Source organism: Quercus lobata, chromosome 9, assembly GCF_001633185.2.
Source record: "Quercus lobata isolate SW786 chromosome 9, ValleyOak3.0 Primary Assembly, whole genome shotgun sequence".
Classification (NCBI taxonomy): Eukaryota; Viridiplantae; Streptophyta; class Magnoliopsida; order Fagales; family Fagaceae; genus Quercus; species Quercus lobata.
In genome coordinates, this window is record NC_044912.1 from 13,572,843 (window position 1) to 13,584,815 (window position 11,973).

Below are 11,973 nucleotides of genomic sequence, written 5' to 3' on the forward strand. Positions count from 1 at the left end.
GATTTGTAGCATTGTGTATTTTAGGATCAAATGAAAGCTGTGTACCTTAAAGTATTAAGAGATGTATTATATAAAAGTATATAAATTAAATGACTGGTGGATTATGTTATATTTTGAGTACGGTGTAGATGCTCTGACTATTAAGTAAAAAAATTATATCAAGAAGTAAATAAACAAGTATGAAAAGAAAAAGAGAAGCTTTTGGAAAAGTTTTGTAAAAGTTAAGTTGGTTTTTGTTAATATTAGGTTTAAACTTGATATTAGCATGCCAGTCATGGTCATAAATCCGGGTATTGGGTTTAGGGCGTGACAATAGCCATATTGATAATTAGATTAAATAATCTAGGTTTAATGATTTCGTTAATTGGCACAACCGGAGTATAAATTACCTAACACATTTATACCTAAAAAAACTTATTAGCATCTTAATTTGATAATAAATTTAGTAATAATTAAGAAATGTGTGTCATAGGTTTTAAATTCTATTGTATCCTAATAGGAAAAATATTTATATATATATTGAAAAGGATCATGGGTGTAATTGTCAATGACCTACTTCTTCTATGTATGTACTGGAAGTTGTTATCTATTGAAAAGGATGAGGAAGATGTAGCTATAGAACTTCTTGCAGAGGAGGAACTAAATTCTCATCGTTTTTCACCAGCCACAATGACACATTTTACACCCTTGAATTCTCAGGAATGGAACTCTAGATTGGAAGTTATGGTTGTGCAAAGCTCTCCTGGCATGAGTGTTCCCATAGGACATGTTGAGAACCTTAGGAGCCGATCAATTCCGAGCGAGAATGAAATCCATGGGGTTCCTAGTGGTACATTGGAGTCTGCAAGAAATTCTAATGCATCAAAAGAGGCAGCAAATGATGTATCTTCTCAGGTAAAGGAGGAAACAATCCCTTCAAAGAGAGTTGCATCATTGGATAGACTAAGGGATGTACTTTCTGTACTGTCTTCAGAAGGAAAAGATGATTTGACCACGAGATGGAAAAAAATATTGTGGAAATCATGTGTTTACCTTGTTACTACAGGAATGTTGATTGCTTTGCTTCTGGGTCTAAATATGTCATGGATTGCAATTACTACTGCGTTTGCTCTTTTGGGTCTTGATTTCAGGGATGCTAGGACAAGCCTTGAAAAGTTATAATCTACAAGCACGTTGCTTTCTACCATTAAATTATTTTTTCCCTATCAAAAAATTGTAAATCATAACTTCTTGGTGATTATGACCATTGATTGCTTGTTGGAGAGTTTACTATATGTCAAGTTTATTTCTCTTCTTTGCCAGGTCTCCTATTCTCTGTTAGTTTTCTTTTGTGGAATGTTTATCACAGTTGAAGGCTTTAACAAAACTGGAATCCCAAGTACTCTATGGGACTTTATGGAGCCCTATTCAAAAATCGATCATGTTAGTGGGATAGCAATTCTCGCCATTGTCATACTTGTCATGTCAAATTTGGCTTCAAATGTACCAACTGGTATGTTGATGGATTTCTTCCATATATATATATATATATATATATATTTTTTTTCTTCTATTATCTGTTTCATAATTTTTTTTTTTTTTTTGGATATGTCAGATGAAATTAACTTTTTGGACTAACACTTGTTTGTAAGTCCGTTTTAAACAACTTTTTTCCTTATTGAATAAATCGAGTTTGCCAAGCTTTCTTGTTAGAATTTCAAGCTGTACAGAGACTAATTCAACATTGGGATGCATATAAGTTTGTTGCGCTATCTTTAGATTTCTGGGGAATATGTTAGTGTATAATTTGGACTTTGCATACAGATTATCTCTTCAGGATATCATAGTATTCCCAGTTTTTATTTTTTAATTGCATATTTCTAGTTTTCACTTCTTCTCAAGATCCTTTCTCTAGTTGAGACAAACTGACATTAACCTTTCTCAAGATTCTTCCCAATTCCACTTCTCAAAAAAAATACTTGAGACAACTGACATTAACCTTTCTCATGCATGTTCAAATCTTACTCAAGCTGATAGTACACCACCATTTTACTGAACAGGTCTTTCAGTCTAAGAAGTGTCTTTCACTTCCCTTTGTACACAAACTGGCACCCTTTTGGGTCATTTCTCAGATCTCGAGATAATTGCAACGACAACAGCATTTCTCACCAAGTTGTTGTTTTCAATTGACATTTTGTAAAACCATAAACAATTTTTGGATATGCTTACCCCCTCAGAATTCTGCCATAGCATTCAATTAAACAACAAACATTTTGCAGTTTGTGCTAGAAGGAAAATTTCCTTTCAGTAACAAAGGGATTTTTATACTAGTAATTGTAGGGAATTTAACCGAAATCCCAACCTGTGAGAAACAAAAAAAAAAAAAAAAAAAAAAAAAAGAGAAAACACACGCCAAAGAAAACAATCACACGCACAAGACAATATTTGCGTGGTTCGACAATTTACCTACGTCCACGGAGTTGCAGGGATTTCACTATTATCAGGAAAAAGTACATTACAATGTGCGGCTACAATATTTTTCACTCTATATAAACACGGCAACCGACTCACAATAATAACCCTAATCACCAAAGTCGGTTCCACAATGGGCTAAACGGGCCAAAAAAAATTTTTTTGGGGGCGTTGCCCCTGGACCCCCAGGAGGCTTGTCCATGAGCGCTCCGACTTGGGCCTATCGGCCCAAGCCTCCGCTTCATGGACTAAGCCTCAGTAAATCTCTCATTAAAAACCACGCAATATTATTTGGGTCGGGTCAGGTCGAGTCATAGAACCGGATCAAACAAAACTAGGCACCACAAAGCCCAATAAATCTCCCACTTGGAGACTAGTTCAATCACCAACATCAACCGCAATCTTCCAAAAACACAATCCCCTCATCCCTGCAACTCATTCTCCTGTTCTCTAGCTAGAAGGCCAACTGAAGCTGCACACAGCTTCAGCTTCTTAATAGTGGCACCCTTAGTCAACATGTCTGCCGGGTTCTTAGATCCACAAATCTTCTCAAGTATTACCAACTTATCTTTAACAAGGTAACGGATAAAGTGGTATTTTGTCTGTATATGCTTCGACTTTGAATGAAAAGCCAAATTTTTAACAAGAAAAATTGCACTCTGACTGTCACTGTGTAGAATACCTATCTCCTGCTTCTTACCCAATTCATCTAAGAAACCATGTAGCCAAATCATCTCCTTTCCAGCTTCAGTTGCTGCAACATACTCAGCTTCTGTAGTAGACAAAATAACAATCTTCTGTAGATTTGAAGTCCATGATATAGTTGTACCACCCAGAGTAAAAACAAACTCAGTTGTACTCTTTCTACTATCAATATCACCAACAAAATCAGCATCTACATAACCCTGCAGTTTCAAACTTGCACCTGTGAAGCAAAAACATGTATCTGATGAATCCTTCAGATATCTCAGAATCCACTTGACTGCCTCCCAATGCTGCTTTCCAGGCCTACTCATGAATCTACTCACAACTCCCACTGCATGTGCAATGTCTGGCCTTGTACACACCATAGCATACATCAAGCTACCAATGGCTGAGGCATAGGGCACCTTGCTCATATGGTCCATTTCTTCTTCTGTCTTCGGTGACTGTTCTTTGCTTAGTTTGAAATGACTACCCAAGGGTGTGCTCACTGGTTTAGCTTCATTTATGTTGAACCTGCTGAGAACTTTCTTCACATACTCTGACTGTGAAAGTTTCAATGTACCATTAGCCTTGTCTCTAATGATTCTCATACCAAGAATTTGTTTTGCAGCTCCCAAATCCTTCATTGCAAACTATTTGGACAATTGCTTCTTTAAATTATTAATCTCCTCAATGCTAGACCCTGCAATAAGCATAGCATCCACATACAACAGTAATATGATGTAAGAATTGTCAAAAGACTTAACATAGCAACAGTGATCAACTTCACATCTGTTGAACCCAATTCTATGTATAAAACTGTCAAATTTCTTGTACCACTATCTAGGAGCTTGTTTTAGGCCATACAAGCTCTTTCTCAGTTTGCAGACTAGATTCTCTTGTCCCTGAACAATGAACCCTTCTGGCTGAATCGTGTAAAGGTCTTCCTCCAAGTCACCATGAAGGAATGTCGTCTTCACATCTAACTACTCAAGATGTAAATTTTCTATAGTCACTATTCCCAGTACCAGTCTAATTGTTGACATCTTCACAACTGGAGAAAATATCTCTATATAGTCAATGCCTCCCTTTTGCTGGAACCCTTTAACAACTAATCTGGCCTTGTAACATTTGCTACCATTATGCTCATTCTTTATTCTGTATACCCACTTGTTATGCAAAGCCTTCTTTCCTACTGGCAATTCATTCAGTTCCCATGTCTGATTCCCCAACAAGGAATCCATCTCATCCTTCATGGCTAACTCCCACTTGCTTGAATTCTCATCTTGCAAGGCTTCATCATAACACTCTGGCTCACCACCATCAGTCAACAAGAGATAATTTAAAACAGGTGAATAACACTGTGGAGGTCTAATGTTCCTGGAAGATCTGCGAACTTCAGCTACAGGTGTACTCAGATCTACCTGTGAATTTATATTTTCCTTATCTTCTTCACCCCTTTTCTGGACAGTATTTTCAGTTAATTCATCTAAGTTGACAAACTCAGATTTCTTTTGATCTATCTCTGTAACATCTAACACTACAGTTGATCTGTCCTTATACATAACATGTTCATTAAATATCACATTTCTACTTCTAATGATTTTCCTGTTTTGTTCATCCCAAAACCTATAGCCAAATTTTTCATCACTATAGCCAATGAAAAAACATATTTTAGACTTTGCATCAAGTTTACTACGAGCATCAGAATCAATATGAACATAAGAAACACAACCAAACACTTTTTAAGTGTGAAAACTTTACTTCTTTACCGCTCCAAACCTCCTCAAGAAGTCTGAACTCCATGGGAACTGATGGTCTTCAGTTTATCAAGTAAGCTGCAGTGCTAACAGCATTAGCCTAGAAAGTATTTGGTAGTCCAGCATGCAACCTCATATTCCTAGCACGCTCATTGAGAGTTCTGTTCATGCGCTCAGCCATACCATTTTGCTGTGGTGTCCCAGGAATGGTCTTCTCCATCCTAATTCCTTGTGCAGCACAATACTCACTGAACCCTCCATCTATGTACTCTCCTCCATTATCTGACCTCAAACATTTTACTTTCAAACTTGTTTCTGTCTCAACCATGGCCTCCACTTCTTAAAAGTTTCAAATACATCATATTTATTTTTCAGAAAATAAACTCATACCTTTCTGCTTGAGTCATCAATAAAAGTGATGTAGTACCTTGAACCTCCGAGTGATGCAACCGGAGAAGGCCCCCACAAATCAGTGTGTACTAGTTCCAATTTTTTAGCCTTCGGTGTCCTGCCAGTTTTCAAGAAGCTCACCTTTTTTTGCTTTCCTAAGATGCAACTTTCACACATGTCAAAATCAATGGACTTCAATTCTGGTAGTTTTCCTTTTGACAGTAGCATCTTCATCCCTTTCTCACTCATGTGACCAAGTCTGTGGTGCCATAAGCTTGTATCAGTACTTGCATCAGCAACTGCAATTGTGTCTCTTGGACATGAGGTCATATACAGAGTACTAGTCTTCTTTCCACGAGCCAATACCCTAACTCCCTTTGTAACCTTCCAAGTACCACCAATAAATAGTATTGCATGTCCTTTATCATCAAGTTGTCCAACAGAAATTAGATTCCTCCTCAGGTCAGGAATATGTCGAACCTTCTCCAGTAACCAAACAGATCCATTGGGCAACAATATCTGAACGTCTCCCATACCTACAACATCCAAGGCTGAACCATTAGCCAAATGCACCTTACCAAAATCACCTGCAACATAATTTTGTATGATTTCTCGATGTGGAGTGGTATGAAACGAAGCTCCTGAATCCAAAACCCAATCATCAAGTGGACTATCTACAGCAATAAGTAATGCATCATGTACCTCTTCTGTTACAGCATTAGCAGAATCATCTTCATTCTTCTTTTTAGGACTTTTACATTGCCTCCTAAAGTGACCTGTTTTCCCATAGTTCTAGCATTATACTTGTTGGCTTGATTTAGATTTTCTTTTGCTCCGATTAAAATTTCTGGATTTTGATCTACCCCGGTTTGAATTTCTGTCATTACCTCTGCCTCTTGTCTCATGGTTTAGGGCAAAACCAGATCCTGAGTTTTCGCTTGCATTTCTTCTGCGAATCTCCTCAACCAAAATTAAATCTCGTATATCATTGTACTTGAGCTTTTCCTTTCCTGTAGAATTGCTTACTGCCATCCTCATTGCCACCCATCTGTTTGGCAAAGAAGCCAAGACGATCAGAGCACGAATCTCATCATCATAATCAATTTCTACAGACGACAATTGATTTGTGATAGTGTGAAATTCGTTCAGATGTTGTGCTACTGATGCATTCTCTGCCATCTTCAAATTGAACAATTTCCTCATCAGATGCACTTTGTTGTTTGCAGACGGCTTTTCATACATACCGGAAAAAGCCTTCATCAGATCTGTTGTGGTCTTCTCCTTTACAACATTGTGTGTAACAGACCTAGACAAAGTTAACCTAATAACTCCCAAAACCTGTCTGTCAAGAAGCGCCCATTCCTCAACCTTCATAGCCTTAGGTTTTGTCCCCAAAAGAGGCAAATGCAATTTCCTTCCATAGAGATAATCTTCAATCTGCATCCTCCAATACTCGAAGTTTGTGCCATCAAACTTTTCTATTCCAGACACCTTTCCTGCTTCCTCTGCCATTGCCCCCACTCAAACCTAACCCTAAGCTCTGATACCAATTGTAGGGAATTAGGCCGAATTCCCAATCTGTGAGAAACAAAAAAATAAAATAAAATAAAAAAATAGAGAAAACACATGCCAAAGAAAACAATCACACGCACAAGACAATATTTACGTGGTTCGGCAATTTGCCTACATCCACGGAGTTGCAAGGATTTCACTATTATCAAGGAAAAGTACAATACAATGTGCGGCTACAATATTTTTCACTCTATATAAACACAGCAACCGACTCACAATAATAACCCTAATCACCAAAGTCAGTTCCACAATGGGCTAAACGGGCCAAAAAAAAAATTTTCAGGGGGCGTTGCCCCCAGACCCTCAGGAGGCTTGTCCATGAGCGCTTCGGTTTAGGCCTATCGACTCAAGCCTCCGCTCCATGGACTAAGCCTCAGTAAATCTCCCATTAAAAACCACACAATATTATTCGGGTCGAGTCGTAGAACCGGATAAAAAAAAAAAACTAGGCTCCACATAGTAATGATAACTGTGAATTTACAAGGCTCTCAATTATCCATGGCCCTTGTGTACATAATATAGGAAACAAGGGAAGCTCTTGCACTGAATCTGTGAGATTGTTTTTCATAAATGACCTGGCAGCCTAGTATTGTGGTTTAATCTTTCTTTTTGCGTCTCTGATTAAGAATTGTTTTTCTTTCATGTACAACAACAAGAACAACGAACAAAACCTTAGTCCCAAAATTTTGGGGTCACCTATGGATCCTTAATAGACTAATTAGGTTTTTCTTTCATATAAAAAGTATCTAATGATTTTGGTGAAACATCTCTAAGTTGATGCTGTATTCCGTTTGTTATGAACATTCTTGAGGTTCATGTTAATGTTCATTTCTTTCATTTTGTTTTTTTCCCCAACATTTTGTTGATTTATGATAAATTGTTTGTCTAATGTAAGCCATTATTCGGCATCATAAAGGCCATTTTAAAACTATTTACACGAGAGTTCCTATAACTCATGTTAATATTGTGTAGTTCTCTTGCTTGGAGCACGAGTGGCAGCATCGGCAGCTGCAGTTTCTGCAGCTGATGAGAAGAAGGCATGGCTAATCTTAGCTTGGGTCAGCACAGTAGCTGGGAACCTCTCATTATTGGGATCAGCTGCCAACATAATCGTGTGTGAGCAGGCTCGCCGAGCTCCCGAACTTGGGTGCACTTTATCCTTTTGGAGCCATCTCAAATTTGGAGTCCCCTCAACTCTTATAGTCACTGCCATTGGTTTGACACTTATAAGATGATGTTGATGCTCTTACACATGACACAATGTTTTTATGTAATAAATTTTGTAGAGGAAGATTGTTTCAACATTTGAGCAGTTCAAAGCTGACAAATGTTGTTTTTCTCTTAATCTTTATTTAATTATAACGTTTTTCAATAGTTGCTGAGTGATTATTTCAGATAGACATCCACTGAACAATGGGGTGAACTATGCATCACTTGCCTATTTATACTATTAGTTTGACCAGCTCAGTCTTTGTTCAATTCTTCCTTTTCTTTTATTGCAAAAGAATTCTACTTTTTTTTCCTCTCTCCTTTATTTTTTATTTTTTATTTTTTCAATCTACCAAAATAAGGATGTACATCTCATAAATAGACATATGCATGTTTGTCAAAAATGAAAAACGAAATAAAAATATCAAACAGGTCAGAGTTTAGAAAGAAGAAGCCTTTCTAAATTCAAACTACTATAATTATATATTCAAATCCCAATTCGATCTTGTAATACTAATTCTGGCCTTAGTCACTTATATTTTGAGAAATCCAAACAAATTATAGTTTGTTTATTTTATAGTACTTAATTATATGAGGTCAATTTGGAATGTTCATTGTTGTAAGATAACATTTAACCATATTCAAGAATTGATAGCCTAGAGTCCTATAGTTTATAGCTCAACTAGTACTTATTAATGTTTCTAATAAATGTATTCAGTGTTTAAATCTCACTTTCCCCGTTGGACTATCAAATTATAAAAAATTAATTTAAAATTGATAAACACAGTTAACATTAGTTAGTGAATTTGTTTAAAACTTTAGTATACCAACAATGTGTGTACCAATTACTATTGTTTAGGATTTAGTATTGGCAACTTCTATATGAAAAATTTTGTGTCAGGAGAGTTGAATTTAATGTTATTAAGTTATTTATTTAATTCTTTTTCTTTTTTCCTTTTTTTTTTTTTTTTAAGAATCTAGTTAGGCAAGAGTTTGTGTAATGAATTGCCTCAAGGAGTTAAAGTTCCTGAGGCCTGCACAAGAAAAGTTAGGACTCGATTGAGCAATTGTTGAAGTCAGGCAGAAATTTACATGATTCTCATTTAACCATCGCTCAAGTAAATTACATAGCTATTAGTCTTTAACTTGACTCAAAAACTTATTGAAGTGATGATTCTTAACCTACCTTTAAATGCCCTCTGAGACACAAATTTTAAGATAAGATATTTGTTATACAAAGTAGATCTAAAGACTAAATGTGCCTTTCTTCTTATTCTAAACAAAAAACTTCCCATGTTGGTTCAATGTTAAGAACCCAACTTGTGAGCCTGAATCTATTCCATTGAAACCATAGAAATTGTCACCCTCTATTAGTAACCTCACAGACCTACTAGAGTTCATAATTGGTGTGGACGAGTTCGTTTGTGTAGAAGAAGTCTAGAGTTCATATCCTAATGCTACTTTATTCTTTATTTTAATGAGTTTAGATTGTGGTGACATATTTGTGATTGCTTCATTATTGTGGTCGCAAACTATTATTGTTTGATTCTGTATACAAGTGAGAGTCAATCCACTAATTAGAACACTTAAAGAGTCAAAATCGGTTTTTTCAACTGTCACCACTAATATATGTATTGGTTAAGTATCACTGATAGTATTAATAACATTTAAATTATTTACATAGCAATGACTGTTTTAATCTAATATTAAGGATAAGAAAGAAACAGTAAAGTTAATAGAATACATATTTCTTTTGTTAGATTATTAATATTAGAGGAAAGGCTTTGGTGCGGTGGTTACTCCACAAGTATAAATGTTTCTGAGGTGTGGGGGGGCAAGGGTCGGGGGTCGAGTCTCTAGAAGGGAGTTTCATAGACATATATACTTAGATTAGGCTAGTTTTTTTTTTTTAATATACCTTGAAAAATTTTGAGTTTTAAATTAATATGGATTTTTTTAACCACCTAGAAAAAACTTGACCATCCTTAAAAAAAAAAAAAAAAAAAAAAAAAAAAAAAAAAAAAAAACTTGAACACCTTTAATAACAATTGAGCCCATCAAAAATAAAATTAAACCTCTCTAAAATTTTGGTCCATTGAATGTTGAAAAAAAAAAATTGCAAAAAATGCAATGTTCACAATATTTTCACAATATTTTCGTAACAAATCATAAATAGCAGGTTGTTACTGATAAAAAAAATAATTTTAATGATAAGTTCAAATTAGAACCAGTAAAAACTTACCACCTAAGCTTTGTTGTGAAAGTGTTGCAAAAATGTTGTGGACATAGCACTTCTCAAAAATTGTCCAAACAAACAAATTAGCCTAAAATCTCAAATCAAATGTTTAATTGTGATTTTTTAAATTGTGTTTTTAAATGACATATTTTAAAATTGCTAAATTTTTATATATAAAAAATGCACACTTTTTAAATAGCTAGTTTTTTAGTGCTTGCTTTAGTCTTTAGCCGAATTTGTTGGATTTATGTGATATATATTTTCAAAAAGATAATGCATTTTGTTTATATTAGTACTTATTTAGGCAATATATTAGTAATTGAATGAGAGGTCAATAACTTAATAATTACTTGATTGTGTATATTAAAAAAGATGTAGCTGATAATATTAATAGTGAAACTATCATATCACACATGATTTCAAAATATGAAAACTTATGAAATGAAATTTTAAAACTTTATGTATTTGCGTATGTTTTTATTTTGTAACGTTAATATATTCAAGTTTTATTATAATTAATTTTTTTTTAATGACCACATTGAAAAGAATTTCTGGAGCCGCCATAGGGTTTGAAATTTTAAACCCATTTGGATCAATCATAACAAGATGCAGTCTTCACAAAAGTGCATTCTAATCTAATCATCCTTGAAATTTGGTGGTTACATGTAGCCCCAGTATAACATTATCAGACCACTATTTTTTCACATAGAATAATAGGTTTTTTGAACAAATAAAACCAAAAGATTAGGAATTTTTTTTTTAAGCCTCTAAAAGTAAATCAAACTTATCAAAGTACTTTTTAGCTTGTTCACGTAGTGAAGTTGTTTAACATATGTGTGCGAGGGCGCGCGAGCGCGAGCGCGTATGTATAGTTTTTCCACTTTAAAAGTAAAAGAATGAAAAAAAAAAATCTAAACTTTAATAATTTACTCAAGCGTGCCTTTTGTTTATGGCATTTGATATTTGCTGAATAGAAGTGTGCCTTCTAGCTAATGAATGACCTTTATTCTAATTTTTGGATAAAAAGATAGCATAATCTCTGAGCTTAGTTGTCCCTATTATTAGTGGATTGAATTTTTGTCACTCTTTCTAAGAAATTCGGAGGAAAATAGAACACCGTCTTTATTGTAGAGTGGCCTGAGTGGAAGGTAGTGTTTTTTTGGATTTTCTAATAGTGTAAATTCTATTCTAATAGTGGAAATTCTATAATTCAACGTTCTATAGAATGTAAAATTTTGCTTTCTTTTTAGCAAGAGATAGTCTCTGGAACCATTTTGGTGTTGACACTCCATTTTGCAACCCGCATTTAACCTCACATGGAGGATAAAATGGTAATTTCACCTTGGAAATATGCATCTTGATTCTGATCACTAGATCCTTAATCTCATTTCACCAAAATGATATTTATGTTGTAAAGATCAAATTGATTGACCATAAACCCTAATCGGACCATCAGATTGAAAGTTATCATCAAATTAAGTTCTAATGGCCGGGATGCACTATCATAAATTGAATCTGACTATATGTGATTATGAACAATTGATTTCAATTGGTTATAAGTATAATCAATTTGAGAACGATAATGTGTCATAATTTGATTGGTTAGGAATACATTTTATAGTAAGGTTGCACACACCTAATTAACTAGATAGTTAAACATTAATTATTCAA

General features: G+C 34.8%; 1 protein-coding gene across 1 annotated transcript; it reads left to right on the forward strand.

The window, feature by feature from the left end:
• Positions 1-669: 669 nt before the first annotated feature.
• LOC115961255 (silicon efflux transporter LSI2-like) lies at positions 670-8,092 on the forward strand. Its single transcript, XM_031080261.1, has 3 exons — positions 670-894; positions 1,303-1,492; positions 7,830-8,092. Exons 1-3 carry the CDS (start codon positions 670-672, stop codon positions 8,090-8,092), a joined length of 678 nt encoding a protein of 225 aa, XP_030936121.1.
• Positions 8,093-11,973: the final 3,881 nt, after the last annotated feature.

Bases quoted from the DNA above. Each gene is read 5' to 3' on its own strand.
- LOC115961255 (XM_031080261.1), top strand. From the start codon at position 670: ATGACACATTTTACACCCTTGAATTCTCAGGAATGGAACTCTAGATTG. The intron at 895-1,302 runs GTAAAGGAGGAA...CTTCTTTGCCAG, and splicing joins CAAATGATGTATCTTCTCAG to GTCTCCTATTCTCTGTTAGT. The intron at 1,493-7,829 runs GTATGTTGATGG...AATATTGTGTAG, and splicing joins GGCTTCAAATGTACCAACTG to TTCTCTTGCTTGGAGCACGA.